This window comes from Oryctolagus cuniculus, chromosome 5 (assembly GCF_051225735.1).
Source record: "Oryctolagus cuniculus isolate XC-2025 breed Fujian yellow rabbit chromosome 5, ASM5122573v1, whole genome shotgun sequence".
NCBI lineage: Eukaryota > Metazoa > Chordata > Mammalia > Lagomorpha > Leporidae > Oryctolagus > Oryctolagus cuniculus.
This window is the reverse complement of record NC_142871.1, coordinates 36,391,134-36,408,488: the sequence shown is the minus strand read 5'-3', so window position 1 is coordinate 36,408,488 and position 17,355 is coordinate 36,391,134. Positions and strand designations below refer to the sequence as shown.

The window sequence follows — 17,355 nt, the reverse complement described above, 5'->3', positions numbered from 1 at the left end:
TGCATCTGATACTTCTTTTTTTTTTTTTTTTTTTGACAGGCAGAGTGGACAGTGAGAGAGAGAGACAAAGAGAAAGATCTTCCTTTTGCCATTGGTTCACCCTCCAATGGCCGCCATGGCCGACGCACTGCGGCCGGCGCACTAGGCTGATCCAATGGCAGGAGCCAGGTACTTATCCTGGTCTCCCATGGGCTGCAGGGCCCAAGCACTTGGGCCATCCTCCACTGCACTCCCTGGCCACAGCAGAGAGCTGGCCTGGAAGAGGGGCAGCTGGGACAGAATCCGGCGCCCCAACCAGGACTAGAACCCGGTGTGCCGGCACCGCAAGGCAGAGGATTAGCCTAGTGAGCCGCAGCGCCAACGCATCTGATACTTCTAACTCCAAGTTTTTAGTCCTTTCATTTATTACCATACTACTTCTCCTGGATCAGTGTTCATCCAAAAGTGCTCTTTGGGATGCTAGAATCTTTTGGGGTGCTTGATTTCAAAAGCGTATTTTGAAAACTTACAAGTGAAGGACATAAAAATCTTAACAGAGCACATCCTGTGATTCAACAACTGGGGAAAAAAAAAAAAAAGACATGAGTTCAAAAACCTTTCTTTGAGTGATTTTTGTAGGGTGTGGGTAACTTGGACAGAAGAGTAGATAGTTACCTAACTGGCATGCTTTCAAAGTGTTTGTGTGGGGATTGTTTTTATACAGACACTTCCCTGTTTGGTTTGGAGTTCACTTGTCTGATGAGTTTAGTGTTGCACAGATTGACCACAAAGGGGCAGCAGAGTCCAGGAAACTAAGGGGGGGGGGCCGCTTAAAACAGAATGGCAATACTTTCAATGAAGTATAAGAAAATGCTGAAAAATTATGAGCAATATGTCCCAAACTCCTTCATGTTTTCCCACCAGTGTTTTAGGGATCTTATTTTTAGCCATAATAATTTATAGTATTTTTAATTAAATTATATCTAACTGACAAATGCATTTCCATCAAAACCAAGAAAATATGAAGAGGCACTCCAAAAGTTAGCGGAAAACCCCAGTGATGAAAAAACTATGCATGGGTTTCAATATTTTTTACAACAATATAAACCATTGTGAAACTGGCTGAAACATTCCTTAATAGGATCTAATTGGAGACAATAAGAAATAAGATTGAAAAGAGCTCTTCATTTTACCAACATGAATTCTGTGAAAATTGAAGCAGCAATAAACAACAAATATATGGTAAAGCTTGGGTGGAAGAATGGTAAAATCACTGATGCTTTCCAAAACGTATATGAGTAAAATCCTCGAAGAAGTCAGCACTCAGACTAGCTATGCTGAGAGTCTAGACACAGAGATAAAATTATATGCATGCAGGTATGCAGATAACTCTTTTATTTTTTTTTGACAGGCAGAGTAGACAGTGAGAGACAGAGAGAAAGGTCTTCCTTTTCTGTTGGTTCATACCCCCACCCCCACCCCCCACAGCGGCTAGGCTACTGCGGCTGGCGCGCTGTGGCCGGTGCACTGCACTGATCCGAAGCCAGGAGCCAGGTGCTTCTCCTGGTCTCCCATGCGGGTACAGTCCAAGTCCTTGGGCCATTCTCCACTGCACTCCTGGGCCATAGCAGAGAGCTGGCCTGGAAGAGGGGCAACCGGAACAGAATCTGGCGCCCCGGACGGGGACTAGAACCTGGGGTGCCGGCTCCGCAGGTGGAGGATTAGCCTATCGAGCAGTGGTGCCAGCTGCAGATCACTCTTTATAGGCTCTTGTACTTTCAACAGAACCCAGGCTTAGGGCATGGGACAAATGGTAATAACAAGAGTCTAGTCCCTAGTGCAAAGATTAAGATTTAAATGCAAGGTGAGACTTATTCATTATTATATGAAGTAAAAATTACTTTTCCCCAGTTGTTAGGTGAATTCTGTAAGCCTCTATTTTTAAAGAATTATGTGTTTGTTTGAAAAGCACAACAACAGAGAAAGATATATAGAGAGAAACCTTCCATCTGCTGGTTCACTCCTCAAATGACCACAATAGGTGGGCCTGGGAGGGGCTGAAGCCAGGAATTCCATCCTAGTCTCTGTAAGCCATTTTCTACTACCATCCCAGATGCGTTAGCAAGAAGCTGGATCAGAAGCAGAGTAGCCAGGACTCAAACTGGCACTTGATATGGGATGCTGGTATTGCAGACAGTAGTTTAACCTGCTGTGCTGTAATACCAGGCCTTGTAAACCTTCTTAAGACCATATGCCTTTGTATAAGAGTAGACTCAACACCCAAGAGAAAGCAACTTGATCTCTACTTGAACCTTAGGACATGGATAACTTGAACACACCATGCCAGTCTTCTGAGTGGTTGCCTACCTCTGTAGGATGTTTTAAAAAAAACACACTACCTTTTTTTTTTTTTTTAAAGATTAGAAGGTCAAGTGCTATTACTTATTTTAATGAATTCTCATTGATTTTAGATACCTACAACTTGCTATTCGCCTGGAAAATACTTTTATCCTGAAGATATTTGTATCAATTAGATAAGAATAGTTCTTCAAATCATTTGACTTTGTCCAAACCATGAATAAACACAATAGGTAAAAAAGACAAACTCTGAAAATATAAGCAACATGGAAAGAAATCTATTATCAGAGTATGCTGAAAGTTACTCTGAGTAAACTTCCTCATTCTTCACACTCTAGACTCCAGGGACTCTGAGATTATAATTTAAAGGAGATGTAATGTCTTTCTTCCTTCTTGAAAAAATGAAATCTAGTTTGTCATTAGCACTGAAGTGGTTACTCTGGGGACATAAGTTAGTACATAAAACTCAGCTTTTGGTAGCCTAATTATTTCTCAACTCAGGTAGTCTCAATTGAGATTTTCGAAAGGTAAGGCAACACACACACACAAAGTGGTTTTTCTTTGATTAGCAAGTTACACTCTATTATATATATGTTACATTTATATTAATACAAGAGTTAGTGCATTGTTAGCCATTTATTTAGTAATGTATTTAACTATATTTTAATGTCTTTCTGCAACACATCCTCACTCTTAATACATTAAAAACCTAGGAATATTTTTGGAAAGACCAAAATGAAAATATTATGCAAAAAAATTGTTCTCAAAGTTACTGGCGTTGTAATGAGAGAATTATTTTTTCCCTTTCAGAAACTTTTGAAATTGTCATCTGCTTCTTATTTTAAAGTGTTGAGACTGGAACTTGAAAATAGCTGAAAGAAGGCAATGGAGGACGGTACCCCCGAGATGGCAGCTGTGGAGTTCTGTTATGAGAATGTAAACGGATCCTGCATTAAAACCCCTTATTCACCAGGCCCTCGGGCAATGCTCTATGCAGTCCTTGGTCTGGGGGCTGTGCTGGCTGTTCTGGGAAACCTGCTGGTCATCAGCGCTGTCCTTCTCTTCAAGCAGCTGCACACACCTACACACTTTCTCATCGCGTCCCTGGCCTGTGCTGACTTCTTGGTGGGAGTCACCGTGATGCCCTTTAGCACGGTGAGGTCGGTGGAGAGCTGCTGGTACTTTGGAGAGAGCTATTGTAAATTCCACACGTGCTTTGATACTTCCTTCTGTTTTGCTTCTTTATTGCATTTATGCTGTATCTCTGTTGATAGATACATTGCTGTTACTGATCCTCTGACTTACCCAACCAAGTTCACAGCGTCCGTCTCAGGAATATGCATTGCTCTCTCTTGGTTCTTTTCTGTCACCTACAGCTTTTGCATCTTTTACACTGGAGCCAATGAAGAAGGGATTGAGGAATTAGTAGTCGCACTCACCTGTGTAGGAGGCTGTCAGGCTCCCTTGAATCAAAAGTGGGTTCTTCTTTGTTTTCTTCTGTTCTTTGTACCCTCGGTTGCCATGGTGTTTATGTATGGTAAGATATTTTTGGTGGCTAAGCATCAGGCTAGGAAGATAGAGAGTACAGCCAGCCAAGCTGAGTCCTCATCAGAGACTTACAAGGAAAGAGTATCAAAAAGAGAGAGAAAGGCTGCCAAAACATTGGGGATAGCTGTGGCAGCTTTTCTGGTCTCCTGGCTACCATATATTATTGATGCAGTGATCGATGCTTACATGAATTTCATAACTCCTCCTTATGTTTATGAGATTTTAGTGTGGTGTGTTTATTATAATTCAGCTATGAACCCCTTGATATATGCTTTCTTTTACCCATGGTTTCGGAAGGCAGTAAAACTTATTATTACTGGCAAAGTCTTAAAGAGTGATTTGTCAACAACTAATTTATTCTCTGAAGAGGCAGATATAGATTAAAAAGATTACTCAAGAATCTCACAGCTAACTTGGAATTAGGGTCAAGTGCAAAAAATAAACACTTGGATCTGGAGAGGCAAGTATAATCTTTTCCCAAGTAGGAGGGTACTACATTCAAGTCGTTCTAAAGCATTTGTCTTTTAGAAGTTAGTGATAAATGAATAAAATGTGTAGAATCCTTCCCATTTAGTATCCTTTTCTGATTTTCTGATTCCTTTACCTTCTTTCCTTAAATTCCTACTTGTTTCTTTAAATCATTTGAACCTTGGCATTTCTGCCACACTGAAGATCAGTGTTCAATTGTCTAAAATACACAAAGGAGAAAATAAAAGCTCCTGCCTAATTTACCAGATTTCTGGGGACAAAAAATCTCCCTTAATGTATATTTTGCTTGCATTGTAAACACAGTATTTTTCTCTTGAAACTTTTTTGAATCTACAAGGATATTTTAATAAAAAAAGTTACAGATGGAGAGAGAGACACAGAGAGAGAGAGATCTTCCATTTGCTGGTTCTCTCCCCAGATGGCTACAAGGCCAGAGCTGAGCCTATCTGAAGCCAGGAGCCAGGAGCTTATTTTGGGTTTTCCATGTGGGTGCAGGGACTGAAGCACTTAGGCTATGTTCCACTGCTTTCCCAGGCCATAAGCGGAGAGTTGGATTGAAGAGGAGCAGCCAGGACACGAACTAGTGCCCATATGGGATATCAGCGCTGCAGGCCAAGGCTTAGCCCACTATGCCATAGCACCTGCCCCTGAAAAGGTTTTATAGAGAGATGAAGTGTGGAACTTTCTAGTGATTGAAAGTCATCTGATAATTGAAAATGAATCTTAATGAATAATGGGATGGGAGAGGGAGTAGGAGATGGGATGGTTTGCGGGTGGGAGGGTGTTTATTGGGGGAAGAACTGCTATACTCCAAAAGTTGTACTTTCAAAATTTATATTTATTAAATAAAAGTTTTCTAAAAAAAGAAAAAGAAAATCATCTGGAAAGATGATTTTAGCTTGTGTGTTTTCTAAATACTAGAGTTTCTTCCTCTCCATTTAAGAGATTATGCTTGCAAAGAATGTGGTTAGTGCAGGTATGGTTTTACATTACATCATAGGTTTTTTTTTTTTTTTTTTTGACAGGTAGATTTATAGACAGACAGAGAGAGAGAGAAAGGTCTTCCTCCATTGGTTCACTCCCCAAATGGCCACTATGGTCGGAGCTGTGCCGATCCAAAGCCAGGGACCAGGTGCTTCTTCCTGGTCTCCCATGTGGGTGCAGGGGCCCAAGTACTTAGGCCATCCTCCACTCCCCTCCTGGGCCACAGCAGAGAGCTGGACTGGAAGAGGGGCAACCAGGACAGAACCCGGTGTGCTGGCACCACAAGGCGGAGGATTAACCAAGTGAGCCACAATGCCGGCCCCACATTATAGTTTTGAAGAATGTAATTTGTTATTGTAGAATAAGCTTGTGAACAAAAATATGGCTTTTGTAGATTTTTTAAATAATTTGAATCAAAATTTAAAAATTAGATCAATACAAGTTAACATTTTGCACTTTTAAGTTTTTACTTTTAGGTTTATTTATTTTCATTTATTTAAAAGAGAGTGAAAGAGAAAGTGACAGAGAGGGAGAGAGAAGGGGGAGTAGAGAGAGAAAGAGAGGGAGAGAGAAAGAGAGAATCTTCCATCTGCTCCTTTGCTCTCCAAATGGTTGCAACAGCCAAGACTGAGTTAGGCCAAAGCCAGAAGCCAGAAACTACATCTGAATCTCCTATGTGGGTGGTGGGCCCAAGTACTTGAGCCATCACCTGCTATCTCTCAAGGTTATGCATTAGCAGGAACTTGTAATTGGGAGTGGAGCTAAGTCTCAAACCCAGGCACTCTGATATGGGACATGGTGTCCGAAGCCCAATGTGCTGAACACTCAACAGTTCTTATTCTGTACCAGATACTGTATTAGACATTGCAAATGCATAGAGTGATCCAAATATAACCAATGATTGTTGCAAAATAGCGAATACTCAAACTGGCATTATATGAGGGTACTTCAAAAAGTTCATGAAAATATGGCAGTAAAAGATATTTTTTTTTGACAGGCAGAGTGGACAGTGAGAGAGAGAGAGACAGAGAGAAAGGTCTTCCTTTTGCCGTTGGTTCACCCTCCAATGGCCGCCGCGGCCGGCGCACTGCGGCCGGCGTACCGCGCCGATCCGATCCGATGGCAGGAGCCAGGTGCTTATCCTGGTCTCCCATGGGGTGCAGGGCCCAAGGACTTGGGCCATCCTCCACTGCACTCCCTGGCCACAGCAGAGAGCTGGCCTGGAAGAGGGGCAACCAGGACAGAATCCGGCGCCCCGACCGGGACTAGAACCCGGTGTGCTGGCGCCGCCAGGCGGAGGATTAGCCTACTGAGCCGCGGCGCCGGCCAAAAAGATATTTATTTTGATACAAAATATTTTAAATCTTTATATGGTTTTCTTCATAATATGCATTTATCATAGATTTTTTTGATGACTCCACATAAATTCTGCTAATAACCTCAATTTTCTCATCTGATAAACATTTTAAACTCAGTGTGAGTTTTAATTCATTTTAATTCAAATATTTGTTGAATATTTCACAGTACAGGAGTTTGGATAAGCTAATGACAGGATGATTTGTATTTTCAAGTCTGAATCACTACCTTGAGTCTTTGTTTTGGTAGATGATTTTCACAGATGATCTGTGATAAATTGTTTTATGAATGGCAAAGGAAAGATAATAAAGTAAAAATAGTTATCTAAGCATTACTTAGTAAATGTTTTGTGGATGAAACAGGAAAAACTTAAGAGTGAGCTGTTTTTATATTTGTGCATTAATACCTTTCAAATAGTGCCGAACATAGCTAGGAGGAAAACATATAAAGGTTAAAGAAGATGAAAGGAATATAACATTCTTCATAGCAGAAAAACTGTGGATCACGTCATAGTCTCCAGGAAAACTCTCGACCACCTTTCAAACAATCACAGTAAAGTCCCCTTAGTCTCTTTCCTTAAGAAAATAGCTCAAAGGTTTTGTCCCCTTGATGGAAAGTTGGCAATGTCTTCATAAAGATGTGTGTTTCTTCTCTTGATTCCAAATGTGAACTTCACATTGCCACTCACCAATGGCAAGAAAAGCAATTTAGGAGAACTTACAAAGCATATACTATTCAATTCCCTTGAATTATGTAAAGTATAACTTTGAATGAACTGATTGTAAAAATAAACACTGTCCAGTGATGTTTTCAAGCACTTATCTACCACAGTACATGGAAAATATCCTTCCAATATATTCTTGTTTAGTTTTTCTACTCTTTCTGTAACCTTTCATAAAGGAAGTCTTTTGATCAAAAAGTCCTAATTTTTTCCCTAAAGAACTAACTAACTAGATTTTTAGTACCATGCTACTCCTCTCTTCTGCACCTCATTTATTTATCCAAATAGGCTATGAATGCCTTTGCCATCTATGTATACAGTTGCTGCAGAGCCACACATATATTTGGAACAAGGCACACCAAGCTTGGAAGTAGATTCCATTCTGCAAGACTCTGAAAAATAAAATCTGACAATAGAACAAATTCCTGAGCTTGGTCTCTGAATCCTGCTGATGTTTGGCTGCAAATTGTTTGCATTGGCCAAGGGAAAGCTGCAGAACTATTATAAAGAAGTATTTTTTGGCTCTTTTCTTTTTAATTTAAGGTATACAAATTTCATATATACAGATTCAGGAACATAGTGATACCTTCCTACCCTACCCTCCCTTCTGCCCACACTCCCACTTTTCTTCCTCCTCCCTCTCCTATTCCCACTCTTATTTTTTGCAAGATCCATTACAAGTTTGCTTTATATGCATAAGATTAACCCTACACTACTAAATATACTACAAATAGTGAATAATGAAGAAAAAAGGCACTATCCTCAACTTTCGAGACAGGAGCTGTAAACAATTATCGAATCTCAAAATGTCCATTTGAAAAAAAAAAAAAGGTAATTTAATTCATTTGTGCCCCCAAGTGGTAGCCATATAAATGCTGTCACTCACATATATGTACTATTATTTAAAATACACGCTTAATTGGTATTAGTAAAATACATGTTTATTTACAAATATTGCTGAATACCTAGTTGCTTTTGTCTTCATGCATTTTTCCGTTACTTGACATGAAAAGACAACTGCTGTATTGTGTGGAGTTTCACGTAGTTTTTAAAATATTGAAATGGAGGGGCCAGCACTGGGTGTAGCAGGCTAAGCCTCTGCCTGCAGCACTGTCATACAATATGGACTCCAATTCATGTCCTGGCTGTTCATCTTTCTATCCAGCTCTTGGCTTATGGCCTGGGAAATCAGCAGAGGATGGTCCAAGTACTTGGGTCCCTGCACGCACATGGGAGACCCAGAAGAAGCTTCTTGCTCCTGGCTTTAGACTGGCTTAGCTCAGGACTTTGCGGCCATTTGAGGAGTGAATCAGGAAGTGGAAGACCTCTCTCTCTGGCTCTCTCCTTCCCTCTGCAACTCTACCTGTCAGATAAATAAAATCTTTAAAAAATATTGAAACAGAGTTCTCAGACATCAAAAATTAAAGACCAAATGATATTGTTTGCTTCAGGGGTGGTCAAGAGGAAAGCACTTTTATCAAGTAGAGTCATGACTGTGAAAGTCTGCCAGTAACATGGGATGAACACAGAAGAAACCATCTTTAATATCTAGGTTCCCAGTTTAACTGAATATTCCCATTGAAGAGTTTTTTCATTTATTGCTGTTGTCATAATTGATGCATAACTGGAAATCGTGAACCCCTCATGTGTTTACAATTTTTAAAGATTCTATGCTTGGTTTTTGTCAGCTGAAACACCCTTGATTTGCTTTTTCACTCTTTTTTTGGTATACCATACCCTATTTAAAGATCAAAGAATAGTCACTTCAGCACAGCATTTATATTTGAAAAAAGCAGAAGCATTAATATTAATTTGAAAATAAAATTATTTTGATGCCAGTATTAAAGACAACATATATGCCATTTTACATTCAGAATATTAATTATGTTTATAATATTTTCTTTTTTATTATTTATTTATTTAATTGTATATGTTGGGTTCACAACATGATATGATGGGATACATACAGATAGTAAAATGGCTACTGTGTGAAGGAAGTGAACATATCTATTGTCCAATATAGTTATTTTTATGACAATAGTAGCTAAGGGTACTTATTTAACAAATATCTCTGATACAATATAATTTTATTACCAACATTAGATCTCTAGACTTGTTGATCCTACATATCTTCTTTTCTGTGTCTTTTTTATCTACTTTTCCCCATTTCTCCCATTTACTTTACAAAGCATTTTTAAACTAGATCTGTTTACGGGATATTAGTATTTTAGATTTTTTTTCAGGTTTTTAGAAATTCTTCAACTTTAGACAGATACACAAAAGTTCGTGGAAAATGCAAATATGAAAATCTATGCATAGATTTCAAGAGATTTTTGGAGCTAAAATAAATTTATCTCTTAAAAATATTTCATTAGTAATTTTAAATTTATAAAACAAAAATTATGAGGTAGTACCATAATGAGTTCCCATAAACCCGCACCCCAGATCCCCTATTAACATCTCATATTAACACCTTTGTCACAGTACATGAAACACATGTAGTTTCCTTTTTTTTTTTTCGAATCTTACTCTTTTTATCCCTTCACCCTTCTAAGTCTCTAGTAATCAATATTCTGTTTTCAGATTTTATGTGTAGATTGTAATCTTAAGTGTTTATTAATTTTAACATATCAAACACCATTGAACTTCCCTGAAATATTATCTGTTTCACAGATGAGGAAATCAGCCTGAGGTTAAGTCATTTGTCTAAGGTTACACAGCTAATAAAAGGCAGAGCCAGGATTTATCTTTTTTTTTTTTTTAAGATTTATTTATTTATTTGAAAGGCAGAGTTACAACAAAGGCAAAGGAGAGAAAGAGAATCTTCCATCTGCTGGTTCTCTCCCCAAATGGCCACAGCAGCCAAAGCTAAGACAATCCGAAGCCAGGATCCAGGAGTTTCTTCTGGGTCTCCCACATGGGTGCAGGGGCCCAAGGACTTGGGCCATCTTCCGCTGCTTTCCTAGGTGAAATAGCAAGGCGCTAGACTGGTAGTGGAACAACCGGGACTTGAACTGGTGCCCATATGGGATGCCGGCACTCCAGCTGGGCAGGGACCCAGGTACTTTAGGCATCATCTGCTGCTTCCCAGAATGCACATTAGCAGAAAGCAGGGCTGGAAGCTGGGTAGCCAGAATTCAAGCCAAGCACTCCGATATGGGATGTGGATGTCCCAAGCGGTGTCAACTAAACACTGTACCAAATGCTCACTGCTCCATAAACTTCTTGAAGTACCTGTATTCCTACACTTTATAAATCAAGTAATTTAATGTTCACTGAAAATATCATGGTTTTTTTTTTTTCTGGAAAGCCTTTTTTTTTCTCATTCCTGCCTATATTACAGGGTTGTTTTACATCAAGAGAAAATACATAGAGATATAGTCTGAAAATGGCAAAGCCTTATGCAAATGTAAAGGCCATTTCATGATCTTCTTTCCTTCTCTTTCTCTTTGAAGGGCCTACTGGGCCTCAATAGGTTAGGAACCAAATGTGAGTGCTCCCAAACCCATCAGAAATCAAGGCAAATTTTCGTTCTTGTCCTGCGTTATCTGCATCAAAGATGGCAATAATAAGGGAATATTCTCATTAACATTTTATGCTGTACCGACCATGAGGTAAAACAAATCTGCAGATTAAGTATTCAAATTTTGAAGACCAAGGAGCCAGTAAATAAGCTAAATATTTTTGTTTCATATTTTCTAAATGTTCTCAGTATACAGGATTCTATAAGGTTGTTCTATTTGAGACATTTTCAAAACAGACCCTTGAAACATTGATTTTCTGGTCATATCATCAATTCTGTTAACCAGAAAGACCATTTAGCTATTGTATACAGTATTAAAAATGTTATTTTATAATTATAAATGAGGGCTCAGGAAGAGCTGTGAGTTCTGTTGTGAGAGCCATTTTGCTGATTCAAAAAATTTAAAAAGAAAACTTCTGAAGAGAACTGATCACTTCCAGTCTCCCTAAGAATAAAGACAGCAGAAATCCAAATGCACAGATTAAAGATTACCTGTTGCTACAGAATAATAGGACATTTGAACAAACTGCTTCTTTACATTCCTTTCACATGGGTGTTTAGAATTAATATTCTGTTCTTGTTACTAGTAATTAAGAAGATCTATCAATGAGGAAGCAAGCTCAGGACAGGCGAATCCTCTAAATTCCAGAGCTGGGATATTTAGATTCATGCTTATCTTCATGGCCAATGTTTACCATCATTGTGAATCAATCAGAAAAACCAACAGCATTCCTTTTTTTTTTTTTTCACTTGTTATTTATTTATTTTTAATTTGAAAGACAGAGAGAGAGAGAGAGAGAGAGAGAGAGAGAGGCAGAGACAGATCTTCTACTTGCTGAAATGGTCTCAATGGCCAGAGCTGGCCCAGTCCAAAGCTGAGAGCCAGGAGCTTCCTTGGGATCTCCCACATGGGTATAGGGGTCTAAGCACCTGGACCATCCGCTGCTGAGGATGGGAACTGGATTAGAAGTGGAGCAACTAGGACCTGAACTGCTGCCTATGTGGGCTGCCAGTGCCGCAGGCAGCAGCTCTACCCGTTACACCACAGTGCCAGCCCTCCAACAGCATGTCTTAGAAATGAAGAGTCATAGATTATCTTTCCAGAGAAGACATAGGAGCAGATATTTATATCATGCTGTCCCCCTGTCCCCAGCACACATACACATCTAAGGCCAGTAGGTACTGTTTCAGCATTTACTGAAGAAAATACCAAGATAAGCATTGTAGACCATTCTAGACCCTTTCAAAAATAAGAATACACACAAATCCCTGGTGTACTTTGTCCTGGTTAAATTTGTGAAGCAAGAAAAATCCACTTGAAACTACCCCACATACCCTGTCCTTACTTACTGCTGTCTCCTTGGAGCTCCCCTGTGTTCTAGGCTGTGATCAATCTGCTTGTGCTGTGTCCTTTCCAACCAGTACTATGAGCTGCAAAACAATAAATGTTTGCTGAGTGAATTAAATTGTTTATATGAAAGTATAAACAATAAGCATACCATTCCTGGAGGATTGCCTTCTGAGCTGGAAGCAGATGAAGATACAAGAAAAACTGTAAAAGTTAAGAAAAATATCATCTATAGAAATAATAAAATACTATGAGTGAATTTTAAGGAAGATTCATTAAGATGGGACAATTTTCTAGTCTCATTCTGTTAATATCAATCAGGTAAATCCAAATCCACTCCAATTGGGAAGATTTTCCCTCTACAAAGTTGTGCAAGGCCAACACGAAATGAGCTTATAACGTAACTGAAATTCATCTTTGGTTAACACACATGCAGAGACAGGATCTCTGTAAAACCACCTTTCTAATTACCTTGAGTGTGAGGCAGAGGGGATACTGGTATAGGGCAGCTAAGTAACAGGGGGCTCTGAGTTCATGGAGGTCATGTGTGTCTCCTGGCTTGGCTAGCATTCAGTCTCAGATGTATCACTTTTATCTGAGGACTCAATGAGACTTAACTCGTAATAACAAACTCATAATAATAAGTAGTTTCAGGTACATGATCAGTTGATGTTACACAGTCTAGTATCCTATCACTATCTGGGCTCAGTACCATACCACAGCCATCTTTCAAGAGTTGTCTTAACCTCAAATAGCACAATCTTACTCCAGAACCCCAAAGGACTGCCTTGTGTTTCTCCCAGTGGAGCCACCTATAAAATCTACACTAGATCTTCTTCCACTACAAATTTATTCATTACAAAATCACTACACTATGTGGCATTTATCCTGTACCCCAGACCCACTGCAGTCTTCTCATTCAGGGCCACACAAAACTGGAAGAATTTTTTATCACCCAGTGCATGGACCAGTGTGGTATTATGAAGTGCGAATGTGTCGCCATCAGATCCTGAAGAGTTCTACCAAACACCGTGTTTCCTTCTTCAGTACAAGAGATACAAAATTATGTCATTTGTTTCATTTTAGATTGGATATCCCTAATTGATAAAGTGAAGGGCCCCACACCTACAGAGGGCTTATCTGAAAACTCCTAGGAAACACATATCTTACCAAGGACTTCAGTTTGCAAAATGTCAGTTAGTTACTCTGCTCATTCAGCACAGTACCATCAATGGAAGAATCAATGTGACTGTTCAGGTTTGTACACAACTTGGCCCTTGAAGTCATATAGGAATTTATTTAAACCTCAAAGTCCTGTGACCATGGTACTAAGAGGTTGATGTTGTGGGCCTATAAAGAGGTCCTTAGATCATCCATGGTGAACCCTCAGAAAGTAATTCTCAAAGTATTGGTTATAAAATTTTTTATTCTCAGACCGCCACTCTTCTCCTTGGCCCACCATATGATCCAAGCTCCATAGGTATTCTTCCATTAGCATCAGCTGCCCCGATCTGAGGTAGAAACCAACTGGACATGACCCATGGACTGTGAAACTCCAGAACCATGAGACTCTATTCTTTATATGTAGCTTATCTCAAGGATTTTGTTATAGTAACAAAAATTTTATGAATATAAGGACATAAAATAGGATGCTTGGGGCCGGCGTTGTGACGTAATGGGTAAAGCCACTTCTGCAGAGCCGGCATCCCATATGGGTGCCAGCTCAAGTCACAGATGCTCCATTTCTGATCCAGCTCTCTGCTATGACCTGAGAAAGCAATAGAAGACAGCTGAAGTCCTTGGGTCCCTGCACCCACCTGGGAGACCAGGAAGAAGCTTCTGGCTTCGGATGGGCACAGCTCCAGCTGTTGTGGCCAATTGGGGCATGATCCAGCAGATGGAAGACCTCTCTTTCTCTCTGCCTCTCCTCTCTCTGTGTAACTCTGATTTTCAAATAAATAAATATTTTAAAAAAATAGAACACTCAAAGGGTTGCATTGTTACTTGAGTTCTCTTCTTCCCTTCCCCAGTAACCACAGCCTTAAGTAGAGCCAACTCAGCTTCAGGTCACGTGTGTGAGAAGTAAGTGCTCAATGTTAAATGTAGTGACAGCTACATGAAATGGCTACCTAATGAATACTATACTATCTTTTTTTTTTTTTTAATTTTTGACAGGCAGAGTGGACAGTGAGAGAGAGAGACAGAGAGAGAAAGGTCTTCCTTTGCCGTTGGTTCACCCTCCAATGGCCGCCGCTGCAGCCGGCGCACCGCGCTGATCCGATGGCAGGAGCCAGGAGCCAGGTGCTTCTCCTGGTCTCCCACGGGGTGCAGGGCCCAGGCACTTGGGTCATCCTCCACTGCACTCCCAGGCCACAGCAGAGAGCTGGCCTGGAAGAGGGGCAACCGGGACAGAATCCGGCGCCCTGACCGGGACTAGAACCCGGTGTGCCGGCGCCGCAAGGTGGAGGATTAGCCTATTGAGCCACGGCGCCGGCTTATACTATCTTTTTGTGTCAAAATCAAAATCTTGGGGGCTGGCTCTGTAGTGTAGCATGTAAGGCTGCTGCCTGTAGCACTGGCATCCCTTGTAGGTTCTGGTTCAAGTCCCAGTTGCTCCACTTCCAATCCAGCTCTCTACTGTGGCCTAGGGAAACAATGGAAGATAGCCCAAGTCCTTGGGCCCCTGCACCTGCACGAGAAACCTGGAGGAAGCTCCTGGCTTCTGGCTTCAGATTGGCCCATCTCCAGCCATTGTGGCCATTTGGGAATGAAGCAGCGGATGGAAGACTCTCTCTCTCTCTCTCTCTCTCTCTCTCTCTCTTTTCTCTGCCTTTGCCTCCCTATAGCTTTTCCTTTCAAATAAATAAATAAATCTTTAAAAGAAAAAAACAACAAAGTATTACAAAAGTTAAAGACAAGAAAGACTTTATTCAAGACTATCATAACAGGGGAGAGAGGCCAGAACTCAGTTTGAGCTGAGCTGTACTGAAACAAAGAGCTCAAGAGGTTTTAAGAGCTGAAGAGTAGGTAATTCCAGGCCATCCGCATTTGTTAACTGGTCTTACAGGAAGTTAAAGTAAACTTTCTCATATTTTCATGACAGAAGCTAGTCTTTTAACATGGAGAAAAGCATCCTCAGAAGTTAGGATCTTACCTTCCTATAGAAACTGGAAGATAGGGAGATAGCTTCCTGGATGATTAAATTTAAGAGGGTTGGCTTCTAGGTCCTTCAGAAAGACTGATCCAGGTTATAAAACTGGCAGAAAGCTTTTAAAAACATTTATATCTGAAAGGAACAAAGAAAGAATTTACAACTACAGTTTTTCTAAAGTCAGGGCTCTAAGAAAAGAGAAGTCAGAGTTGTCGTAAGTCTAGTCATGTTGAGGAGAAAGTTGAGCCTATTTTGGGTAAATATAATCATTATATAATGTAAAGTTTTTATCATTTTCACAGATGTCTTATACCTCCAGTTACCATGTTGTAAGATTGATGGGTAACAACATGCAATGAAGTGAAATGATTGGGGACTGTAGACCCAAACTCAGGTGTGGATGGATTATTTCCCAGAAGGAGAAAGCCGCTAGTTTTAGAGGCATGTGCACATAGGTGGCAGGAACTCAAACACATGTGTCACACTCCACAGCCTTCCTAGACCCAATAATAGGGAACTGAATTAGAAGTGGAGGAGCTGGCACTGTGGTGCAGTAGGTTAATCCTCCGCCTCTGGCACCAGCATCCCTTATAGGCGCCGGTTCTAGTCCCAGCAGAAAGCTGCTATGGCCTGAGGAAGCAGTAGAGGAGGGCCCAAGTCCTTGGGCCCCTGCACCTGCGTGGAAGACCAGGAAGAAGCTCCTGGCTTCAGATCGGCGTAGCTCCAGCTGTTGTGGCCATTTTGGGGGTGAACCAACAGAAGGAAGCCCTTTCTCTCTGTCTCTCCCTCTTACTGTCTGTAACTCTACCTTTCAAATAAATAAATAAAATCTGTAAAAATTTTTTTAAAAAAGATGTGGAGCAGTTGGGGCTAGAACCAGCGCTCACACTGATGCTGGCACTGCAGGCAGCAGCTTATCCTGATGTGCCACAATGTTGCCCTCTTAAAATACTTCATTATCTTATCCATCTTCTGTTGGTATAAACGAATCCCAAAGATTGGGTTATTTATAATGAAAAAGAGTTTATTAGGTTTATGGTTTTGAAAGTCAAAGATTGTGATACAAGCCATATCATAGTGGTTCAGAAACTGGCAAGAAGGAGAAACTGGTAATTGGTGGGCAGTGTGCGTGCTGAGACTCAAAGTAGACATAAACACATGTGACACGCATTACTACTTTAATGAAAATTAGTTTCATATTTCTTAACAAGGTTCCTTGTATTATTATTTTGCACTGGATCTTACAAATTTTGTATGCAGTATTGCAAGTAGATTTTAGGCAACATTAGTGTCAAATAGTGGGCTAGACTATTCAGATAGTCAAATTTTAAAAAAATGTTCTCATTATAAAAATCATGTGATTTTACAAAGTAGCACAGAATAGAGAAACATGTTTTGTAGAAGAACTTATGAATTATAATGATTAGAAGTAAGTTTCCTTTTGTGATTCACACCTTACACCATAGGGACTCCTTGTTAGGAAACCATAGTGAGTGAAGTTGATTGGCTGGTTCCCTATAACATTCTAGGAAGTGGAAGCCAATAAAAGGTGATTTTTTTAAACATATAATTACATTATTTGTGGTTTTCTTTTGCAAGGAAGACCTTCACAGAAGCAGAAAAATAGGTATTGAAATTAAAATTCTTTCAATTCAGATAATATGATTTGGGGCTGAACAAATTTATTGTATATTTGGTAGGGGGTTGCCTATGTATTTAGGACATAATCACAGAAATACATGATTAAAGACAGAGACAATGAGTGCTGCATTTTAAAATTTCATTTCATTTTACTTTGTAACTACAATGGAAAAAGTTACAGGCAATATATAAAAGCTGTGGCTAAGATATGAAGTTTGAATTTTTTTAAATTTTCAGAACTCAAGGCTATGATTGTC

General features: G+C 40.0%; 1 protein-coding gene across 1 annotated transcript; it reads left to right on the top strand.

The window, feature by feature from the left end:
* The first annotated feature begins 3,153 nt into the window (after nt 1–3,153).
* TAAR9 (trace amine associated receptor 9) lies at nt 3,154–4,400 on the top strand. Its single transcript, XM_002714737.3, has one exon. It carries the CDS (start codon nt 3,223–3,225, stop codon nt 4,267–4,269), a length of 1,047 nt encoding a protein of 348 aa, XP_002714783.3. The 5' UTR covers nt 3,154–3,222; the 3' UTR covers nt 4,270–4,400.
* Nucleotides 4,401–17,355: the final 12,955 nt, after the last annotated feature.

Bases quoted from the DNA above. Each gene is read 5' to 3' on its own strand.
- TAAR9 (XM_002714737.3), top strand. From the start codon at position 3,223: ATGGAGGACGGTACCCCCGAGATGGCAGCTGTGGAGTTCTGTTATGAG.